The 24,385-nt window shown below is 38.2% G+C and overlaps 1 protein-coding gene across 3 annotated transcripts in view; it reads right to left on the bottom strand.

Annotated features, from left to right (window-relative positions):
- Positions 1-24,385, bottom strand: part of pcbp4 (poly(rC) binding protein 4) — a 75,972-nt gene that overhangs the window by 5,722 nt on the left and 45,865 nt on the right. For 2 of the 3 annotated variants that reach the window (XM_057325889.1, XM_057325887.1), the window contains exons 4-12: positions 23,178-23,210; positions 19,765-19,881; positions 14,521-14,652; positions 12,976-13,104; positions 11,606-11,680; positions 8,963-9,034; positions 6,314-6,355; positions 6,060-6,138; positions 3,710-3,762 (exon numbers count right to left, since the gene is read on the bottom strand). In XM_057325889.1, the coding sequence (XP_057181872.1) occupies positions 3,710-3,762; positions 6,060-6,138; positions 6,314-6,355; positions 8,963-9,034; positions 11,606-11,680; positions 12,976-13,104; positions 14,521-14,652; positions 19,765-19,881; positions 23,178-23,210 (732 nt within the window). The remainder of the gene's footprint in view (positions 1-3,709; positions 3,763-6,059; positions 6,139-6,313; positions 6,356-8,962; positions 9,035-11,605; positions 11,681-12,975; positions 13,105-14,520; positions 14,653-19,764; positions 19,882-23,177; positions 23,211-24,385) is intronic. The other variant, XM_057325888.1, reaches the window with a different exon arrangement.

The raw sequence follows: 24,385 nt of genomic DNA, 5'->3' as shown, positions 1-24,385 counted from the left end.
TTTTGATGGTGTTGGCATATCAACAGGCCACCCTGTGTTATGCCAAACAACCCCAGTGGTTATTCCCAGATTTTGAGTTTCTAACCTGTGGAAGTGTGTACAGCTTGCAGGAAAAGGGTCACGGGGGCTGGGTGACCCCTAAGTGTTGGAGTCAAGCTTGGACCATGACAAAATGGAGTGACCCTAACCAGGATGAGTTGCTGTTTAGTATTCAAATGACTGACAGCTTGTCTTTTGTTAACCTTGTGTCCCACCCCCAGCCCTCACCGTGTCTACAAAGCATTCCTTTCCTCAAGAGTCATTCAGACGTCAAAGCCTTTGATTGGTCACACAGCTCTCCCCGGTGTCCGGGGTCTATTAATGGCTCAGTTGATTGTAGCTAAGTGTGTGATGTCGGCCGCCAGGTCTGGCTGGCACCTTGACGTAGAGCATTCAAGAATAACATGTGCACTACACCACATATCTCACTGACATCCTTCATTTTTAGAAATCTAAGAATGATCTATTCCCAAGTCATGGGACAAAGAAACAAAGACTACTTAAAAACTTGCTTTCCAGCCTACAAAGTAGTCATTTTGGTTAAACTACAGTCAAGCTACACAAACGGAAGTTTAGAGCAGTATTTCTATGGCTGACAAACAGTGAGTGGTTTTGAATAAATCATTCCCTGTTAGGATGACAACCATAAGCTTCGGGTCAAATCTAAGCAGGATACAGGTGTATATATTCTAGTATATATTCTAAGATGGAGACAGGTGTATTTTAAGTGTACAACCATTGTGGGCTTTAATTTGTGAAAATCTGGGGACCCATGTGAGGACATGTCACCTGCCAGCTAACACCGGTGCGGCCAAAATTCTCATCCGCCTCTCGCAGAGCAATCCCGGAGCAGGTAGATATGTGACTTGAGGACCCAGACGTATCCCCCGCAACTGCCGCGCTCTCAAGCTCCGATCTGATCCCAATCTAATTGCGTCGTATTCCTGGCGGAAAAACAGATCCTCTGTAGCGAGAAACCTGATTGCGAATGATAAACAACTTAGTCCGCCAGCCGTTTGATATCTGTTTGATGTCGCCTTGCTTTGGAATCGCATTGCTGTGAGGGTACTTCAATAATACATGCTTTCCGTCTCCCTGTTTATGGGTTTGTGCAGGAATACGAATGTACAAGCATGCTAAGTTGGCCCCTGATTGGAAAAACGGATGCTGTTTCTTTGAAGTTCATCGTGTCATGCTTGCCGAGATTTAGAAATGAGGTCTAGTGGCTTATGAATACATTCAGGAAAGTCAAGTTTTTTTAAAGCCGATGTCAATCTGATACGAGGCGAATGTTAATGTGGCCGAGTGCCTGAAGGTAATCAATGATTAACGCTTGTACGGAATCACTCTAGATAATGCATCCACTCAACCACACAAGTTTCGCAAATGCTGATTCACGCTGCCAACTTCAAATCTGCCTGAATAATAAAACAATTTGTCTAACAATTTAGCCATTACCAGAATCAAGATGGAGGCCCTGATTTTCAATTCTCATATGAAGGGCACTAATTTATCTAACAAATTGTAGGTGATTTACTAGAAATAATTGGGTGTTTCGCACAAAATCGTTGTCTGAAATGTGTCAAACATTATTTTTTTTAAATAGTTGCATCAGCAAATTTCATTTTAGGCAATAAAAACAAAGTCGGACATGTTTAAAAGCATTAATTTCAAAACTCTTACTGACAATTTACCAAGTTTTTTAACCATAAAAATCTCATTACAGTAACCATTCCATGACAAATACCATACCATGTTTCGCTAAAAAAGAAGTCATGCTGACTGAGCAAGTTTTTATTTATCATACCTAATTTGACGTTAATTAAGAATATTTCTATTAATTATTTCTATAAAATTCAAATGCAACATTTTTTTAAAATGTGGAAAACAAACCCGTATTGCTAGTCACAGTCAATATTAAACTTTTACCTATAGAAATAAAAAAAGTCTGTTAACCTGGTTGCCATTTGGAACGTATTGACAGATGTGTTCTATCAAAAAAATCAAGCTTAATGTATGTAAGTGTCCGTGCCTGCCTGCAATTGTATTGATTGTAAACAGTCCTTAAAATATCACGGAGGATAAGAACATTAGTCATGGACACTTCTGCTTTTTTTTTACTTGTATTATGCATAAATATTCTGCGAATATTTAGTAGAACATCCAGTTAATTTGTTTCAGAATATTTTAATTTTACGCTATTTAAAGTAATAGTTCACCCAACAATGAAAATAATGTCATCAGTTACTCGCCCTCTTGTCATTTCAAACCTGTATGACTTTCTTTCTTCCGCAGAACACAAAAGAAGATATTTTGAATAAAGTTGGTAACGGCACCTATTCACTTGCATTGGTTTTTATGTCTTTCCAATGGAAGTGAATGGGTACCGCCCTTGTTCGGTTACCAGCTTTCTTCAAAATATCTTCCTTTGTGTTCTGCAGAAGAAAGAAAGTCATACAGTCTTGAAATGACACGAGGGCGAGTAAATATTGACAGAATTTTCAATTTTGGGTGAACTTTCACTTTAAATCGCAACGTATTGTGCACTTAGACATAGCTGGACGTGTTACGGTAATGAGATTTTTAGTAAAATACAATAAAAAATCTTTTTTTAAATTGTTCTTTGTTCAGGTAGAACAAAGCTTTATTATGATGATTTTAGTGTTTTATATTTAAAAATCATTACTGATACAATAATATAGCCATCCCACCAAAGATTTATGATACATAATTACATCAGAAATTTAAACAGCATCAGCGTGCACAGAAAGGATTATCTTTATTTTATAAATATAAAATGTCAGTAAATAATGTGTACGACAATAAGTGTTATCAGTTTAAAGTAAGTACTACGGACAATGCTCAGCAATGCATTTCAAAGGAAAGAAAAAAAACCTGTTGTGGACCTGTACTGTAACTTAGTTCCTTGTTTTAAACCTTGAAGCTTTGATAGAATGTTTTACTGAAACCCACACACTACTGCTAGAATGTAATTACTAGTATCAAGCAGCAGTATATTATTGTTGGACTGACAAGGGGCCTTAAAATAACAAAACAAGAGCAGCTGGAATTATAGGTTGAGTGAGTGTGGACCGAGTCTGTGCCGTCCATTAATCCTGTGATCTCAGGGAGACGTGAGGGCGAGAGGGAGCCCCAGTCAGCAGGCATGAAGGGAACGTCCCGCATGCCCCCTGGGTGCTGGCTCTGTGTCACAAGCTAGAGCTCTGACAAAAGGCTGAGGCTTTATTTACCATCTCTGTTTTGACAGCAGAGCAACGCTAAGCATGTCAGACGCGGGAGGGTTCAGATGGACCTCGTGAGGCACACGAGTCGTGTATTTGATGGAAGATGTAAAGTTGCATGGCCAATGCATCACTTGATGCATCCATACATTCTCTAATGGTCCGAATGCTTTGAATAATTTAGATTTTTTATGCTAAAATATTCTTTTTATAGAGACTGCATGAAAAGTAAAACTCTGCTTTTTAAAGCAATGTAGCTCTGATTTCGTTCTGTTAATTATAATGAGAAATTGTATAATTAACATCTTTATATTTTATTTTCTGTGAAAAACAAGTCTCGTTTACCAATTAAAACAGTAAAGATGAAAGCATAGTTGCCTTACAAGCATTCGCCCCGAGAAACATACAAAGAAGTAAAGAGCTCTTACGTCATTTGGAATGAGGAGTTCTTGTGACGCTGTCTGGGAGCTGGACTCGATGCCTGCCGGAAGACAAACAAGTACCAAGTTAACAAGCCGAAGGAGAAATCACTTAAATTTGTTTGTTTGCATACAAACGTATGTTATTACTTATTTTTTGCTTTTTTGAGCTGCCTGACTGTGCTTGACATAACACTGACTCAACCAATAGCATGCGTTTGAAGGCGGGAGATTCGAAGTAAAAGTTGCTATCTGAAAAAAAATCAAACGCCAGTGTGGCGAAGAGTGTTTTAAACGACTGTAAAATATTTCAAGATTTGTGTAAACGTAGCCCTAGTTTAACATCATGTTCTTTCAAGAACAGTACGTAAACTAATCTGCAATTTTATGTTTGAAAGAGAGATGACGATATAGAAGCAAAAGTTACAAATTGCACCTTTAATCTTGTGCAGTGGTTCTCAACAGGGGGGCCCACAAGGGGGCCCCAACTGACTTTCAAGAGTGCCTCGAGATGACTATATTTTAAAATTAGACAAAATAAGCATTGAAATATATTCACAAAAACATAAACACAAGATATTTCTTATTATTCGGCCATTTTCTGATGAATAAACAATTTTCCAGTTAATGTCAAGCTGTAAAATATTTTATTCGGTAGAAATTTTAAAAAGTGGGGGGCGTTGGTGTCAAAAAGGTTGAAAACCCCTGTGCAGTTCACCAATTTCTCTTTTCTTGCATTAAAGGAATAGTTCACCCAAAAATGAAAATTCTGTCATCATTTACTCACCTTCGACTTGTTCCAAATCTGTATAAATTTCTTTGTTCTGATGAACACAGAGAAAGATATTTGGAAGAGTGCTTATAACCAGACAGATCTTGCCCCCCATTGACTCCCATAGTAGGAAAAATTACTTAATCTTTTTTTTTTTGTTCTGTTGTACACAAAAGAAGACATTTTGAAGAATGTAGGACAGCAAACAGTTCTGGCGCACTTTTAACAACCATTGTATATTGATAGTCAATGGGGGCAAAATATGTCTGGTTATAAGCATTCATCAGAACAAAGAAATTTATACAGATTTGGAACAACTCGAAGGTGAGTAAATGATGACAGAATTTTCATTTTTGGGTGTCCCTTTAAAGTATAAAGTATCCCTTTAAGTCACATATGCAGTGGTCTTATAGTGGTTTCACGCTAAAAGTCAGATTCAAAACTCTTTGGCCGCCACACTAACTGCGCTACAGTACTTTACATCCATCAATCCACCATAACTGAGTTTTCCAGTTTGCATGAAGCATTCTCAATAGCCAAACCTGGACGCTATCACCTAACCGCTAATGACAGTCACAGAGCTAGCGTGCCTCTCTTCTTCTCCACTTCCTGTGACAGCAGGAGGTCCAGACCCAGCGCTGCCTTCCATCCCAACAGGGGGCTATTTAATAGACTGAAACATTGCCTTGACTGATGAGCTTTTTACCTCAGACATAATCGAATTCCCCAGCCATATCACGAGTGGATGTGCTCTCGTAGTTTTAGCGGCAGGAGGGGCAACTATTACATTTGTTTCGACTTCTCGGTTGCTCCGAGGGCCCTTCTGATTCTCACATTTGCTGCGAAAGTGCTTATTTACCATAATGTTCAACAGTCTGCTGGCTGTAGGAGTGCCTGCGCAACAAACCTTTCGCTAAACAAATGTTGGGAATCTCCAGACAAGTTGAAAGACATAGCCGAATAACTTCGGGTGGCTGCATAATTGGATGTCTGCTTGTGTGGAAAAATACGAGACACTTGGAGCGAGAAATAGAGAGAGTCCCTCCTTTTGCTTCAGTCTGAAATTTGTAATGGCTATGAAAAGCCCCAGGAGCTGCCTGTGAAGTTTTGTAAGGCTTGGCCCATTTTTGCACGTCTAATCTACATGTGCCGTATGCTTCACGGAGCTCAGGTGTAATAGCTTGAACCTGGGTGGCCGATGGCTTTTTGGGAGGTCTGAGACCGAGACACGTGTTTACACACTCGAGTCCGCTTAACAAAAAACTCAAACTACTTTGAGGACCAAAAAATAAACACAATTCTCATTGCATTCACACTGTGAGTGGAAGCGGATCACAACAACATTAACATGTATGGGAATTGAAAGTAGTACTGATCATTCCTGAAACATTGAACATATAATTGTTGATCCAATATACACTTTATTCAGAAATGGTTTCAGTTCATTTCGAGTGTTCACATATAAGCCAAAATGAATCTGGATCGCATGAACCTCTAAACACAATTTGTGTGATCTGTCTCCATCTCAACCCTCTTAGATATGAAGATTATTTCTCTTCAAAAAGAAATTGGACGGGGATAACATACCGGGCAGGACTTGAGTAGCTGTGGGCTGAGACATGGGGGCAAGACCCTGCTGCATGGACAACTGGTGCAACTTGGCCAACTGAGATAAAAACAGAAACAGTAAGGAACATCTTGTATAAAAAGGTTTAATTACTCTTATCAGACGCCACAGCTCTCATACAGTTCTTCATTTAGAAGTGTTAAACAAGCGCGTGCTTCACAGAAGGACTCTCCGAAGATACAGCTTAAATATGTTTGAAGATTTTCTCTCTTACCTCTGAGTGTGGAATGCCATATTGGTTTTGTACAGTATATGCCTGAAAGAGAAACAGAGACAGGTGTTAATATACAGTATAAACAGAATGAATGAATGTGATTTTCTCAGCACATCTGTTGTTATTTTTTAAAGCGCGACGTGTTTTACGCCCACTTCGCACCATGACGCATTAAGTTTTGCCCTACTTATGAGACGTCAAAGGGGAAGCACCTATAGGTGCCGTCTGTATTGCATTATAATCTTAATTTTCGACAACATTCGATATTTACAAAGTTCTGTAATCTTAAACACAATTGCCTCAATAATACCTAATATTCCAAAATCGCCGCTCTTTAAGGTGTGTATGGTGTGGTGATCTTAGCAGACGATGTGTCTCGTAAACCAGAACGGCTTTATTGGGCAATAAGCTGTATTAAAATACAAAATGATCCGAGAGTAGAATGAAAAGAAAGTTCCCACTCAAAACTACGTGATGACGTCACAAATATGTTAATTAGCGTGTGACATCATCCAGCGCCACAAAATCCTAGCGGAAACATTGTTGATGTGTTCATTGTTGTGACGTCAATCCAATGATGATATACTATAGACCTCTTCGGATGACGAAAGCAATGCTGGTCCAGAAGAACTTCCTGTTTCAGTTACACAAATGTTTGAACATAACACAACAAACAGGATATTTATAACCGATTTAAAATGTTAAACAAATATCTTTAATATTTTACTATATGTAAGATTTAAAACAATACTAATAATAAACAGAAGTGCTTCTGGACCAGTGTTTACATCATGGAAAGTGGTCTATAAGTACAACCTAGCTTAATTTAAATAAACATTCTTGGTGAATCATGGAAGGCGTCTACACACATCGAAATACTTCAAAAGCGCACATAAAATCTTGTTTTCACTTATACATGCTTATAAATCATCGCAGCTGCTCAAAAGGGTGCAGATGTAAATGCAGAATCAAGGCCTCTGCATCAAAGAGAATGAGAAGCCAAATAGCCAGACGCTACGAAGAACGCTACAGTGCGTGCTTTTTCCAGAGGTTCTCTTGCATAAGCCCGTTTAAAAGTTTAAACACATGGAAGAGAGAGAAGCGAGAATGAAAAGCCAGAGAGTGAGAGAGAGAGGAACAAGGGAAGAAGAAACTGGAGGATGGAAATCCAAAGATCAGTGATGCAGAAATGGCAGTCCATGTTAAGGAGGAACCCTAGTTTGTGTCTCTGGCAGCCGGGTTAATACGTGATTGGTTATAGTTCTCAAGGAGAACGTTGTTTGGGGAAAAACATGAGCCTTTGTCAGGCTGGATGTAGCTTGTTTTGCGAAGCGAGTCCTGTGAGAACTAGTCTTTGACTGCCACCCATGACCCTTCAGTGTGTTTGACATTTTCTCCATATATTTACCTTTCCGATGACACTTGGTTTCCCCCCTCTCTTTATGTCCATCAGTTATCTGTCAGACAGCACTTATTCCTCAAATCTCACACCTTCTCTTTACAGCCCCCGAGGATATTGTGTATTGAAAAGTCACATGGTTCCCCTTATAACCCTTAGCTCGGAGTCTTAAAGGAATAGTTTACTCTAAATTGAAATTTAGGGGTCATCTACAAACTCTCATCCTCTCTTTTTGTGTTAAATGACTGATCATGATCTGTTTAAAAACTCAACCCCATCTGAATGTTCCCATATAAACATACACATAATGCTGATTCTGATAGTTGCGAGATTATGAGTAAATTATGATGGTATCAGAAAACAGTGAAACATCTTGAACAGACCGTATTAAACACCTTGAACTGTAAAATTGTGCCACATTAGAAACAAGTTCTCTGCAAACTTGGAGTAAGATCAGGAAAATCCAGATAGAAGTTATTAGAATGGACTAGTTTATCTAAAACTCCCGATCTTACCCTTAAATCAAACCCCTATATTTGAATTTGAAACACAGAGGGTGTTTTGGTAGCGTGTCTGAATGAATGCTGCTTTTCTCTATACATGGAAAGTAGATGGAGATTTAAGACAAAGAAAAAAAGGAAAATATAAATAAAAATACAATTGATGTATCTTAAAATAAGTTGTCTCCCCAGACACACCCCTGAATTCCCATTTAAAAAACATCACAGTGTGTATATAGCTGCAGAAGAGCAATATATAAGAATATGGCACACAAGTTGTATGGACTTATATCATGGTGATTTTTGTTTTTTTAGGCATAAGTAATTTTCCATTTTCACGGTCATTTTTGTGTGAACTAATTCATTACTAAGCAATTTTGTTACATTTCAATTTGTAAAATTTCATGTGACCAAAGTTGTGCCCGTAGAGATACTGTTTGTCCCAAAAGTTTCCCAAAGTCGAGTCAAAGCTCACAGCATCAATAAAACCAACACAGTTGCAGGGGCCGAGGGTGAAGCCATGCATAAATGGAGCGTCAACTAGAAAAACAACCTCAAGTCTTAAAAACAGTAATTGCTTGTATACTGTCGCGCCCCCTCGCTCAAATGGGGAGGACACTGGCTGCAACATGCGGTAAAAGGAATGACAGGGGGGAACAGAATTCCCACCTCCATGCTGGGGCGGAAGAGGCAAATAAAGAAAGAGCAGGGAGCACGTCTCCCTATCCGTCAAGGATAAAAGATACTCACTTGTTGCAGATCCAGCCCTCCCTGAGCCATCGAGAAAAGCGGGTGAGACGCAAACTCTGACGTTTCGAAAACCTTAGAAAGGCAAATGGGGGACAGAGACACAAACCAAGGCTTCATTCGCATGTCATTACCATTACGCATATTCATATTTGCGCACAAGTGGCAGTTTTGCTGTTACTAGTGTCATGACCGTAAAAGCGTTAATGGGAAGAAAACACATTATATGGTATGAAGCAATGAACATTAATTTCATTATTAGACATGAATCTTGCTCTGGTTATGACAGGTTGGTAAATATATCAAACAGACAATGTATCACAAGTGCACGCGTCAAAGTTACCGACACTTCGATCAATTACACCCCGGTGAATGACTGTAAAGCGATTTTAATAGAGATGAATATTCATGAGACTGTTTGAGCTTAATTCTACTGTTGTTTATGCATAAGTGTGCTGATAATAAATAGCCGTGTCAACATGAATAAACACCCATCCACTCTAGTCTCTTCTGAAGAGTTGTCGGAGAAAATGTAGGACGAATGGATTGCCAGCTAAAACGATGTTTAAACTAATAGACATTATAACTAGTAGACGTTAAACCTAAAGATAATTTATTTGACAAAAATAGTGAATAAATAAAAAATCGACGACTACCTTCATCGATCATTTACATAAGAATGATTTGAAAAATATTACACTTTGAATTTTAGGGATGCCTATTGAGCATGGTTATATCTAAATAATACGTAAAAACGTTAAGATTGAACGCAGCAATTTTGTACGAAGGAGTTTGTAAATTGACACAATGTTCCGCTTGTCTAATGAACAAATTGAAATGTGTTACAAGCTGCATGTTTCATACATGATGGTATCATCAAACCGTAAACAAATAAACAGGGCTAAATTGAAATTTGGCGTCTCGCTCGTAAATTGAACGTTTCTTTATTCGACGTTTGTAATACTTCGACTTTGTTTTCCGTCTTTCCACAACATAAATGAGAACAGACAACAAACAAGCTTGAGAAATATTTCATAAAACACAGACAGCTCCCCCCACACTCTTCATTGATGGACAGACTCCCTTTATTAAAGAAAATGGAGGCAGCGTGCTGTCAGCTGTGTGGAGCTCTGAGGCTGTACTATATTAGGAGTCTGAATGTCAACTGTTGTCATTGCACACTCCGGGCCATATTCATGAAACACACGCACAATGAATTTCTGTGTAAATCGTACATAAAGCCATTCTTACATACATTGTCCCAATATAATGCAATAATGCAATTTACATAAGAATGGTTTTATGAATGATGTGCACAGAAATGTGTATTGCTAATGTTACGTAAATGAGGACCAGAATGGGTAAAAGTATGATTTGTTTTGGTTTAATGTATAAAAGTTCTGCTGTAACCAGTACTGATTGTTAGGATTAGACTTGAGACGTGAGCCTTGTTCAGATAGGAGAAAAAAATCATTTTATGGCGTGTCAAAACCTTTTAGTTGTTCTAACACAGCAACTTTCTTAATTCGGTGTTTTTGTCTGGTTTTACACACACACACACACACACAAAATCAAAACATCCTTTAATCAATTAATTTACAAGAAGCAAAGTTGTGTAAGGTAGGACTTTTTCTTAGATACATCAAAATACACTAGAACAGGTTATTTTTAAACATTACAATGCCTGGGACCCCCCAAGTATGATGAATCCTTGGTGAGGACCCCCTTTCCTCTCTCTCTCTCGCTCGCTCTCTCTTGTATGTAACTTAAACTATAATAAATGAATAGTGTGGTATTATTGCATATTAAATCATTGCCTATCAGTAATATTGGAAGTATAAACAAGAAATATTTTCAATACAAATTTGTTTGCAATTTATTTTTATGGCATTTTTACACAGAATATTGCCTTTATACAGTTTATACAGTAAACTGTAGTAACGAGAACTGTCATAAGAAAAAATATATATATAAAAAATTCTGGACAGTATGCATGTAGCAAGAAAGAAGAGAGAAACACTTTTTATTTCTCTGAAATTTTCTGGGGACCCCTTAGGAACTTCTGGAGCCCCCCTGGACTCCAGTTTTGAAACCCCCTGCATTAGATTATATGTTTGTATGTAAGTTTTATATTTTTATATGTTTTTACATTTATCTTTCTCACCCTTTTGTTTTGATTTAAGCCTAATCACACTTAATGTTCTCAGATTTATGCTTAATTCAAGAAAAAGCTATTTGCCATTGCTGTTAGCAAAAAGTTATTTTACAATAAATTATTTGAAAATAAGGTTTAATCTTACACAGTTTTGTTCTAAAAGGTAATTTTCTTGTTGTAAGGATGTTTTGATTGTAAAAACAGGACAAAAAAATCAGATTATAAAAGCAATATTATTTATGTAGTGTGAAATCATAAATCAAAAGCACATTTCGGGATCCTTAAATCAAAGTCCTTTGATGTTTGCAATCCAATTAAGATTTTAGGATTTATGGAAATGCTTTAATTTTCATATCAGATTAAAAAAATGAAATCGGATTCGTGTGCAGTGTGAACAAGGCCTCAACACTTAATAATGAGGGAGGGTTATTATGAGAAGAGAAAATGGGACCAATTTTGTTGTTTAAAAATTAGAGCGTTGACATGTTTACCTGATTTCCAGCTAGGAGAACTGCACCTGGTGCGGGACTGGGGCGGTACGGAATTGTAGCACCCTTCGGAGGAGACTGTAAACAGAAAGTTAACAATTAATACACTTAACTCAGTACCCTAAAGATTCAAGCTCAGATTCAAACTGTGACTATCATATTCAGCTCATTAAGCAACAGCGCTAAAAGTTCTTCCAGAAATCAGGGTTTCTCTTAACCAGAGGCATCTGCAGCGAGTCATTCGAACATATTATCTTAATGAGTGGAAATACTGACGCAGCGCACAAATGCAACACATTTATCGATTAGCTCTTCGTTGCATCACTTACAAGCACACCATTATCCTCTCACAGGAAGTCGTTTGGTGGATTATTTCAGAATGCTTTTGAGAGCATTAATTCTTGCTCATGATATTCTCAGATGGACAAATTTGCGTCGGGAGGCTGCAGGGCTTCCAAACGTGAACGGGAACAAAGTGTGCTCCGAGGCATTTTTTTCAGTTATCGCTGATTGAACTTATTAATAAAATCCAGTATCTTTAAACAAAATTAAATGAAATCACCGCGTTTGGCTTATTAGTCCAAAGAACATCATCTTAATAAAATAGATAAGTACAGTGATAGCTAGGTATTTCCGGCCACATACTGTTATTCGTTTAAAAAAATCCAAAGATACAACACAATAGTCCAAGGTTGATGTGACAAAGACTCGGTGAAGCACATCCCCCACGGTTGCTCAACCAAACAAAAATCATCTTTTAAAATATTCATTGGATGACTTTGCATAATTTGCATCCCGGAGCAGGCAGACAGTTGAGGATTCCTAAAATGGGGTATGTAACCGCTGCCATCCGTCCCGTTCTTCTTGTTCTTTTGCAATGCAACAGAGTGAGTACAATCTCGCTTATTAAAAACTAAAATCTTTTCCCGAGCCACTCGTGTGCAAAAAAACCCATTTCAGAGCAAATTCATTTCACGCTGTTGGACATTTGAAAAAGCACGTTCCCTAATCATTGCCGTACTGATTTTAATTTGTGCTTAGTTAGATCAAGTATCTTGATGGAGTACTTGAAGTATCTGACAGCTCCAAAAAGCCATAAAAATACAGTCGAGGCTATTGCAAATTACTTCCTATTCATTTGAATGCCACAAATAGCTCAAACCGAAATAACAGCAAGCTGTCTTTGAAGTATGGAAGCCTTTTGAAGTCTCGCAGATAAAGAATATCACACGAAAGTCATCCACTACAGATTTTCAAAGTGAACGCGTGCATACAGATTCCGTAAATGATGCCAAAATGGATCTGCTATTGCTTAATAACTCAATGTCAAAATGGATCTGCTATTGCTTAATAACTCTCAAGAGCTGAATTACCTCCAGTATTACAGTGCAGATGAGTTTGACGCATTGGATGATGGCGTCCTGACTGCCGGATATCGTCACCCCTCTCTCTGTGGAGTTTGGGAGTAGATCTCCAGCCACCTGTACCTGAGCTCCTGTTTTCTGACATAGACACAAAGAACAGACTGTTAGTGTTCCAGTACCAAAGTCAAGTGTGTGATTCCCAAAGAGCACATGGACAGATACAAATGTGTTGCCCCGAATGCACTCAAAAGTGTGTGAAATAAATGTAATAGTTAATGAACAATCCTGAAAAGTGTATGTTTTATATATATTTTGACTGCTAGTCCCATGGGGTTCTGGTGGAGGATTCTCAACAGGGTTGACTAATCTCTAAGAAATGCTGAGTCGTTTCCACCCATGAATGGGTAAAATATGAACAAATCCAAGCGTTGGTTTAAATTAATCTAGAAAATGTCCATATTTGACCCATCCATGGGTTGAAACAATTCAGAATTTCTTCGAGATTAGTCAACCCTGTTGAGCAGAGCTTAGCAAGGCTTTTTTGTTCAACCAACATTACACAAAAGGACAAAATAACCAGCAGTGAATTCATGCTGGTCTAAACAATTCATTTTAAGAGGGAAAACTCAACTTCTCCAAGAAACTGTCATTATTCTAAATGATTTAGGCGCTGTCACATTTAGCTAACTTCAGACCTTTTTCCTGAATTTCTTTCCACCGTACGGCTTGGTTAGAGCCATGTACATTCATTCTGAAAAGCAGAGTCTCCGTGAAAATCCTAATAGCTCACCAAACCCAACAAAGCGAACGGAAAGGACTAAAAACATTGTCAGCTCTGCTGTGTTTACTTTGCGCATCTGACTTGAAAGCCTCCACTCCGTTTCTAAACCAACTTTCCTGCTTTGATCAGGTTAACACGCTCCCTATTCCCCATCTCCAGCAACCCTCCCCTTCCCCACGCCCACTGCAAGTGCATTACAGAGCGCTCCGAGTTTAGCGTGACGGACCGTTCAACATTACCTCATACCATCCTGACAGCCAAGAGACCATAAATGTAAAATAAATGGGCTTTTACTGGCATCCCAAGCAATGAAATATGCAACGGCACAAGCAGTCCTAACATAGACGTCGTATGGGGAGGGAGGAGGAAGCATAGGAATTAGGTCTGGGCGATATATCCTGCGATTCTGACGCTCTCAGTTTCTCAATGAATTACGGTTAAATGCAGCCAAAAGGGAGCTTTTGCGCAGAAATGCCAATGGTCATATTCTATCGCTGTTCTCCAAACCTTTTCAGGTATTTTCATGATAATAAAGTATATTTATAGTGATGATTTTTGACGAGTGTTGCTTTTTCAAATGCACGTTAAAAACGACTCAATCTCGTAGTGATTTCAGATCGAGGAGTACTTCCTACTGATCAAAGAGCCGTAGTTCACGGAGGAGCTGTGCATAAAACACAGAATCGATTTAGACATGTATAATTAGCGTGAATCGCGATATATATCGCCCAGCCCTAATAGGGATATGAAAAGTCTGTTGTATAGGCACTCACCTCTCTGATCTCTTTGATTTTGGAGCCACCCTTGCCGATGAGCGAACCGCACTGGCTGGCCGGGATAACCAGCCTTAGTGTGACCGGAGGCTTGCTGGTGACCGTGCCATTCGCCACGAGAGCAGACAAGTCCTTGAGGGACAAACACAGAATTGACAGCGTGTTTAATGGAAAGTTCAGGGGTTTTTTGACATAGTGGTTGAAGATCTGGTCTGGAACTATATAGAAGGCACAAAACTTCATTTTAAGTGGCAGTCGACAGATTTTCTTAGGATGTGTCTTAGATTGTTGTTAAGCAAGTCCTTTGTTTCGAGGTCTGAAAATACCACTTTACACCAGCGACCCTCGTGGTTTTCGAGCACGATCTGATGAAATGTTCTTTACCGAAGCTACTTTAATCAATTTCCCTATTCAGAGTTTGAGGATCGATGCGGGCCGCTTAACAAAAGGTTACAGTTGATTGAACACCGTCACATCGCAGTTGAAGACACCTATTGATTTTCATGACCAGATTAAATGATATTTACCAACCTGTCAAACTCACGGGTTGTCTTTATCAAGATGTGACGTGTGTGCACAATGCTCTTAAAAAAGTGTGCTTCACGATGTCATTAGAGAACCATTTTTGGCTAAATGGTTCCATAAAGAACCTTTAAAATCTGAAGAACGTTTTACAAAACGGGTTCTTTAGATTATAAAAAAGCCATTTGTAAATGGTTCTTTGGGGATTCAAAATGGTTCTATGGCAGAAATGCCCAAAAGTTGTCATATGAAGGGCCAATGAAACTTGATTGGCTGAAAGTAAGTGTTTAATGATAACAAACAGTATTTTATTGTGAATGTTGTACTTTGAAATACACATGTACATTAAATAAATGTCAACTTCACAAATAGTATGTATATTAAATTTCAATTTACATGTTTTGTGACCCCAAAATAGAAGCTACAGTACATTAGTTAATGCCATTTTTTCTCTTTCATTCAGGGGGCCAATTTTGGCTTGTGCGCCCTAGTTTGAGCATCTCTGTTCTATGGCATTGATGTAAAGAACATTTCGTAGCAATTAAGGTTTTTTTTAAGAGTGAATGTACGTGTTAAAGGAATAGTTCACGTTTCATTGTACACTTACTTCCATATTATGAAAGGGGATGGGGACTAGGCTTGTCGATCTCCAAAAGCACATAATATTATTTGATTTGTGCTCCAAAAGTACAAAATAAGCATTATAATATGTACAGTGTAAAGTAATGTATACACATCATGCAAAAACAGACAATTCAAATCATTATTCATTAAAAATATTAATTGAGTCGTAGTCACCATTCACTTTAATTGTATGTTTTGTATGACCTAAATGATGAGCTATTCCTTTAAATAAAGCTCAGATATCAGCTGAATGCCGAGAACAGCCTCGTAAGACCTTCATATTCTTGCCACTAAGAGAAATCAGTTTCGCCATCCATTATTCACCCGGTGCACTTTCAGAGGCTTTTTCTTTAATTAAACCAGGTAATAAATATCAGACTGAATCGTGGCCCACCACCGCTGCAATCAATTAGAGGGGAGAAGAAATCTTGCCGGGTTTGAAATGTAAATAGTGTGTGCTGTCTCCCTGCCCATCAACCCAGACCGCACCTACGTGATCCGAATATATACACCTCGCGTCTCCGAAAGTAACGCCTGCTGATTTTTTTCCTCTTGTTTAGTTCCCATCAGTGCTGGGGTTTGAGAGACGCTGGTTTTGTGTTCTTTCAACATCTCGCTCTGAACCTCCAGAGAATTAAGAGGAGGTGGAAAAGAGGAAGCTGAGGATGTGTTCTTGTTGATACTGTGGCGGTTTGGTTTAGAAAAGAGGAAAGGAATATCTGAATGTCTGACTTTTTTATTCCAGCGCTATTTCCTTTTTGGTCTTTTTACAAATGAATAATAGTGTTAGAGAAGCCATTGTAAATTGAGTAACTTGTACCTACAGTTTCAAAGAACAGCTGCAGTTTGGTACAGTAGTTAGCTACACTAGCTGCTAACAAAAAGTTGCTAACAACACTGAAGCTAAATTGACAAAATACTACACAGGGACTCAAATCATTAAAAAAAATGTAATTAAATGTTTTACATACCAAACTAAATCTGTAAACCTGACTTGTAAACAATAAAAGCATCACCGCAAAGTTTGGTTCAAATACATTGCAACTTATAATAGCTAAAATAAATCTTACCGCCATTTTTCATTGATGTAAAAAACATGACAATAAAAACACCAATGCAATATTTGTTTGCACTACAATGCTACTTGTTCGAAACATAACTAGTTATTTAAACAGCTACATCATTAAAAAATACATAATTTAGCGTAGCATCAATAGTCTTAGTTTACTCGACTCATGATTTATTAGGAGGGTTCGCTTTCAATCTCATAATAGGAAGTCCTGTTCCACAGCCTCCCTCAAATATCATTCAGCAACTGGAACAGAAAATATCAATTTAGATATTTCTGTCAATAGATTGACGTCTACCTATTTGCACATGGCATGTTAAATACGAGGGCCAAGAATTTATGACACTCTCTAAGAGCTCTTGATCGGACAAAGCTGTTTTAAAACTGAAATGTGAAGCTGTCAAAATAGTTTTTAATAACATGTCAAGGTTAAAAGCGTATTGGTGGCATCTATGACTGCGTTCTGGTGCAAGACGTGGTGTATTGTTATTTTTGTTGTTTGTCATTCAATGGCTTTTGTTTTGTTGGAACCTGTGATTTTCTTGATGCTAGAGCTTTCCTTGAATTAAAAAATCATTTTTGATGGACTAGCCGCAGTACATTTTATAAATAGTAATAGTAAGACACAGTTATTTCTGTCTGTTTTATGTTAAGGCTGGAAATATTATGCTTGATGAATCTTAAGAAAAACAACTGTTGAACTTGGCCCTTTAAAAAATGTATGTTAACACAGTTAACCAGTGCGTAGTGATTGGTCGAATACTGCAAGCGTGTGACGGAAATGTAACGCCTCTTACCATATTTGGAACATCAGGTTCCAAAGCAATTGTACTGACAGGTACGCCCACCTTACTTGCGTCTATATTTGGGCGGTCTTAGTCAAATCATACTACGACTGACTGATTTGTGGGGGTGTGGTTACACGAGGCGTTTCAGGCAGGTCTGGGTGAGCATTCGCTTTTAGATAGAATGCATCTTTTGTTCCCACACTTTCATTTTTGATATTTTACATGTCTAATACATGCATGGACAACTTATAACACACCAAAGACACAAAAAAACACATATTCGCGCCATATGACCCCTTTAACTTTGGGCCAGGCACGTGCGTCCGATGAAACGTCTATATTACAAAATTACGTTCCTTTTATTTTGACTTGTGAGAAATGCATGTAGTCATAATTTTTTCAAACATTTAACAGATTTTTGTGTGTAATGCCCTTTTATTAAATGTTGTGGGCACAAATGGCTCTTCTTTCTCCGTATGGAATGACTTGCACGTGGGCTTAAACACACCGTCTCAGTCTCATGATATACCCTGTGGTTCCAACATTTTTAGCCTTAAAAAAGAAGAAAAAACCTCCAGTTCTCCACTTCCTTTTAAGTACCAAAAGCTTTCTCTCTCTATTCCGCCACAGATCGACAAAAAACACATCGATTTAGCACCTCGGTCTCCCTCTATGTCCTCTCTAAAGCAGCAGACGTTTACATCCGGCATCAAAGTTGTGCCAGACCTCAACGGCGCTGCTCGTAAAATTCAACCAGAAATCCTCGTCACATGCTCGGTATAGGCGAAAGCGCACCGCTGCCTCGAGGGTTTCTATGGCGACTCCTCCCTTATGGGTAGAAGGAAGCGGGCGCGTGCTGCGCACCGGGAGAGGGAGATTCCTAACAGATGTTTAATGAATGGCACCCTGCCTGCCCTGAACGGATATCAAATACATAATAGATTTAGCAGGAGTAAGAAGATTCATTATTACTTGGTAGGGGTTGAGATGACATGCTGCAGGCAGACAGATACACATCATTGACTGGCGGTTATATAACTTTGATGATGTCATTAATAAACCACAGATGTGTGTCGAATACAAATTTATGTTACAATGGGTACTGTCGAAAAATACTAACCCACTTGCATCCACAAATGAACTTTACAAGTCTTTGATTGGCTGAACTCATAGATAGTCCCGCCCCAAACTCGTACCATTGGATGAGCCAATAAGATGCCCAAACAAACAATGTTTTGAGTTTGTTTACATTTTTTAGGGAAAATCGTCCTTACGCTTACACTTGTCTCTGCGTATTAAGATGAAATAGCAGAAAGTATTTTAACATTGAAAAAGCGCCACACATCACCAGTAATGTTTTATTCCCACAGCGACGTGGGATGTTGAAGTCTGGCGTATGTTTCTTCACAGAGCTGGATGTCTCTTTTCATCAATCGTTCCCTGGCATCGCCAAGGGGGTTGTTATGTATGCGGGGGCCCAAATTATTTCTACTGGATAATCCCACCACAGACAGGCACCCTATTGCTATGGGACCGTTTGAAGATAAATGAAAACTACCCACTGCTTCACCCAGCTGTTCTTACATACCCCGTCCTAGAATCTCTGAGATGCAAACACCTTTCGGCATCTACTGTAGACATGTTTTATTCATTCAGACCCTGACTCCATTACTTATTGTAAGAAACAATATTTGGGAAATACAATTGAACTTATATTATGAAATATTATAATTTGAAATAAAATGTACTACTTATAACTAGAAACCAATAATTGGTCCAAACTAGACAGGCTCTATTAACTAGCTATAATATTAGCATAGTTTTAGCTATCGATTTTCAGAAACGTAAGCATCTTTCATTGGCCATTTGAGAAAAAGTACCTTATTTGTAAAGTCGTCGTATAGTATAAACAATTCTAACTAAAGCTGTCGCAATAAATATACATTGTCAAAAATTGCGATAATAATAACCATGATTATCGCTATTATGTTACTACATATGATAATATAAATAATTCTGATTTGAAGTATTGTAATTATACATATAAAACATTTAATAAGGAAATAAAAATTCATTTGAGCATTATTAATATTATTATAATTCAAATTAATAAATGTCAATATGTCAATGTCAATAGTTGTCATGAGCATGTCATTATTGTGAATTCTTGTAGTGAATTCATTATTCATGAAGTGATGTCTACTTCTAATGCTCACTTATGAACATACATAGTGTACTCACCTCCTCTAGTTTGATTGTGATCATGGTGAAGGCTCTGAACACACACTCTGTGGACCCTGTGATGGTGATGATTCGCTCCGGGCACGAGCCTTCTGAGATATTGATACGTGCGCTGCTCTGTACGGATGGAAAGATGGAACAAAAGAACCAGATGGAATCAGAACGAGAAACTAAACAGATATGAATCATTTTTGTTTAACACGCTCATCCTGTTTCCTGCTGTTCGGCTCTTTCATCCTTTCGAAAAATGGAAATTCTGTCACAATCGTAGAACAAAAGTTGAGCTTTTTGTACTTGAAAAAGAAAAATGACATCGTAAAGTGAGTAATAATAATGACATCAATTCAATTTTTTTATTTGTTTTTGTATAATTGAGATTTTAATTGTATGGTGTATGGGATGTCAGCAGCACTTATGCTGGGTTCACACCGAACGCGAACAATCGCGCACGCTCCTTATTACTCGCGGGAAAAGTTCGTTATTTTCACATGAGTGACGCGATCTGAAAAATATTTTCAACCTTCGCGGAAGACTAGATTGACACGCGTTCGCGGCTATCGCGTCATTCGCATTGCCTGCCACGAGTTTGCATCTATACGCGTCTTTGCATTGACTTTTACTCGCTCAAATCGCTTCATTCGCGTTTGGTGTGAACCCAGCATTAGAGCATTTGTTTCACCAAGAAGTTGGTACTGTATATAAAGTAAATTTATAAAAAAATAAGAGATTTAGTTTTAGTGGTGATATTCAATAAATATCAAAATAAATAATGAGAAACGCTGTGAAAAAGAATATTACAAACAGATATTAACATCCAGTAATTTTGTGCAAGAAAAATGTTTGATTTGGATGAGATTAGAATCACAAATCACAAAATAGGTCTTCGTAAAATTCACCTTCCCTCCTCAATGGAAACTGGCACTCCACATGGGCATCTCTCTATTCGTTCCTCCAAAATCTCCCTCAAAAGTGTTTATTTGTAATCTCTCTCTCTCTCTCTCTCTCTCTCAGGCTGTCTATCGTTTGTTCTGTGTCTCTCAAACAAGCAGGTGAAGTGCTTGCCGTGGCCACACTTCACTTTGAAAGATAAAATAAATATATATGGGTGTGTTTGAAAGCGGCCTTTAGAAAAAAAGGTTTGAGGCTGTTTACAAAGCAGTGTGCATTCTTAAGCACACACTTGTAAAGATTGTGTTTGGTGGCTGTACCTGATTCTTCAAGATATATTTAAAAAATATGATAAGATATGAAAAACTTACTGTCTGTTAAAGTGGTCTTCACTATTTGAAGGACTCATAAATAGTCCAAATCATGTTTCGCTTGGTTGCGTTCGTGTTTTTTGTGCATGTTTCGTTGCATTTACTGTATAGTCCTAATACAGGTTCTACAGCCAATCTGTGTATTTGATCAAATTCTCCAAGACACCAAAGTCTAAATAACACAGTTTAGGTCTTAGATAAATAAAATAGAAACCTCAAAGCAATAACATTTTTCTTTTTTTCTGTGTTTACACACTCAGGAATCTAATCATAGTTTATGCAAGTGTATAAATGCGTCTGTGTAGATATGAGAGATCTGGACCGGCCGGTGTGATTGACTCTCTCGGCCTGTCTGCTTCACTGAAACTGATCTCTCTATCAATCGTGCCCAAATACATGCGCCCCTACAAAACGCCTTAACTCATTCCCCGAGAGTTCACTTTGTAAGGCACGTCTGTTTCTTTTTGTGGACCCCTACATCAAACCTATAATTTATGATGTCATAACTAAATTTAGGCAGTTGTGCTTGTGCCAGGGTACTAATATATTTCGTTGTACAGTCTGTTGCTTATGAGAATACAGATTATTTTTACATTTTCTTTCAAGGCTCTGGAGAAATGAACGTTCTGTCATCGTTTGCTCACCCACGTGTCTTTTCAAATCTGTATGACTGTTTCTCCCATAAAACACAAAAGGAAAATGTTGTAGCCTGTGTGATGGGAACAATATTTCAAGTGCTCTAAAGTCATAGGACAGTTATGGGTTAGCGTAAGAATGAATTCGAAGTTTCATTTTCATTTATTTAAGAAAAATGCGTCACGATTAGATGAGCGAATGCATTTGAGAACCGGTAGCATTAGCATTAGCAATTAGCATGCACACAGACTTTAAAGGGACAGTTCACTCAAAAACATATTTAGTTATCCTTATATCGTTCAAACCCTGTATGTGACTCTTTCAACTGTGAAACACAAAATCTATTTTGAGAAAAGAAGTCAATGGGGGCCAATGTTGTTCGGTTAGCAACATTCCTCAAAATATCTTCTTTTGTGTTCTCCAGAAGAAATAAAGTCATACAGGTTTGGAATGACATGATCGTGAACATTTTTTATTTTTTTGGTACCCTATTCCTTTTTTTGTAAGAACATTCTTCAAAAGCATCTCTCCTAGTATTCGGTGGAAGACAGACATGCTCTCATGTCCCTCCAAATCCGTACGACTGAGCAAATAAAGACAAAATTATCCATTTTGGCAATTCCTTCAAGCTTCATCTGATTACAAAAGCACACAGCGGAGGAATCCGATGGCAATTTTGTCTATTTCTGACATCTGCGGATCGACCCCTGCGGTGTCCCAACTAATGCGATGGTAAAGGCTCGTACGCGGGCTCATGTTTCCATTTGCCAACCCCTAAACCCTTAATTAGGGTGAAGGAATGAAGCCTTTTTGACATTTTATGTTGTTAGGAAGCAAAGCCCATAACGGTAGGGTGATGAAGAGCTACACAAGAAAAGACAATGTGTGTTTCAGTTAGTGCATGAAGGATTTCTACTGATTTAACTGTGTTATTATTTTTATTCTGGAAGGAACATGCTCACCCACGCCTGGGTCTCTCTCCTTGGTAACCCGCTTCAGTCTTTATCTGGGAGCTATTGTTATGAGCAGCTACCTTAAAAATACCAGCGTATCAAACTAATTAATTTATTTTGCGTTTGTGTGTGTCAGACGCCCTTGAGATGAATGGGTTCTTTTAAATATTCACATTCATATTTTCCTTATATTCACGTCTTTCACGTGCGTAAAGCTTAAATTTACATTTACATTTATGCATATGGTAGATGCTTTTATCCAAAGCGACTTACTGTACATTGCATTATACTACACATTTATTTCTAAGTATGTGCAATCCCTGGGATCGTAACCATGACCTTGGCGTTGCTAACGCCATGCTCTTACCACTGAGCTACAGCAAAGCGAACACTGCATTAAATAAGGGCATTTTGTGCGTTTTATCCGTGACAAAACCCACACAAATCATTTGTAAAATTCCACGTGGCGTACCATCGTGCTACCTTCAACAAAACACGGAACAAGCAAGATGCATGCTCGGAAGTAAAAAAAGCACAGTGACGAAGTATGTAGTACGCAGCTTACCTCCTCTCGTATCCTCTTCACGGTCTCTCCTTTCTGTTGAGAGAAAACAGATCATAATTCACTCATTGCATGTGTTGCGTTTATTTGCGTGATACGTTTTTTCCGCCGGGTGACCGTCTTTCACAATGCCCTAATAGCTTAAAGTGAGTTTGACTAGTTGAACAGCTAGCTGAAATTAATATCAATTCTGCTTCGCTACACAGCAATATGGCATCTGCATGGACGGGTCCCGGGGGAGCGGGTTTTCCAATCGAAGGGCCTGCAATTGGACTGACTAGAGAATCAATAGTCCATGAATCACTTAGATAGTTTTAGATAGCGTCCCACTATCAGACACACGTGCCGCGCGGTCATGACCGAGGATCCAAATGCCCGCTTGTGCACGCTTGACTGGCGTTTTATTGTTTATAGATGGGCAAGAGAGACGATGGGATATGTCATAACAGTGGGGCTTGAGTGGGTTTAATTCATCAAGGAAATATCGTTTTAGACAAGTGTTGTTTTTTTTTCGGAACCACACATCACATAAATCCCAACGGCAGTAGATATTTTGATGGCACAGAATCTGTTAAAATGTTACACTTTGATGCACGTGTCATTATTCACAGATGCTTATTAAATAATCACTTAATTGGGTAATGTTGCAAGAATTCTGATATGTTTTGGCTGATTCATTGGTGTAGTACATTTTCTAGTCTTGTGTGTTAAAAGAATTGTTGAAAAAATCGCATAAATGCATATAATAATTGATATTGTAACTAATGTTACTTAAATAACAATAGATCTATTTTTACTAAACATTCTTATTCTTTTAATAGTATTATATCGCTATGGGATTCTTATAGTTTTTACAATATGTAGTGACGTTCATAATACTTGCTTCTATACTTCTATACGTGAAAATCTAGTAAAGAAAAGGTTTGCAACAGTTGTATTTATGTGCACCGACTTTAAAAGGATACTTGACCACAAAATAACAATTCTGTTATCATGGTATTTCATAAAAAGAAAACATATGACTCTTTCTTCTGTGGAACACCAAAGAAGATATTTTGAGAAATGTCTCCATGGTTTTGTATCCATCCAATGGAAGTCAATGGGGGGTCAATGTTGTTGGGTTATCAACATTCTTTAAAGTATTTTATTTTTTGTTCTGCAGAAGAAAGAAACTCATGCAGGTTTGGAATGACAAGAAGGAGGGTAAATAA

This window comes from Triplophysa rosa, linkage group LG25 (assembly GCF_024868665.1).
Source record: "Triplophysa rosa linkage group LG25, Trosa_1v2, whole genome shotgun sequence".
Lineage (NCBI taxonomy): Eukaryota > Metazoa > Chordata > Actinopteri > Cypriniformes > Nemacheilidae > Triplophysa > Triplophysa rosa.
The sequence above is the reverse complement of the archived record's forward strand: the minus strand, read 5'-3'. Positions and strand labels throughout refer to the sequence as shown.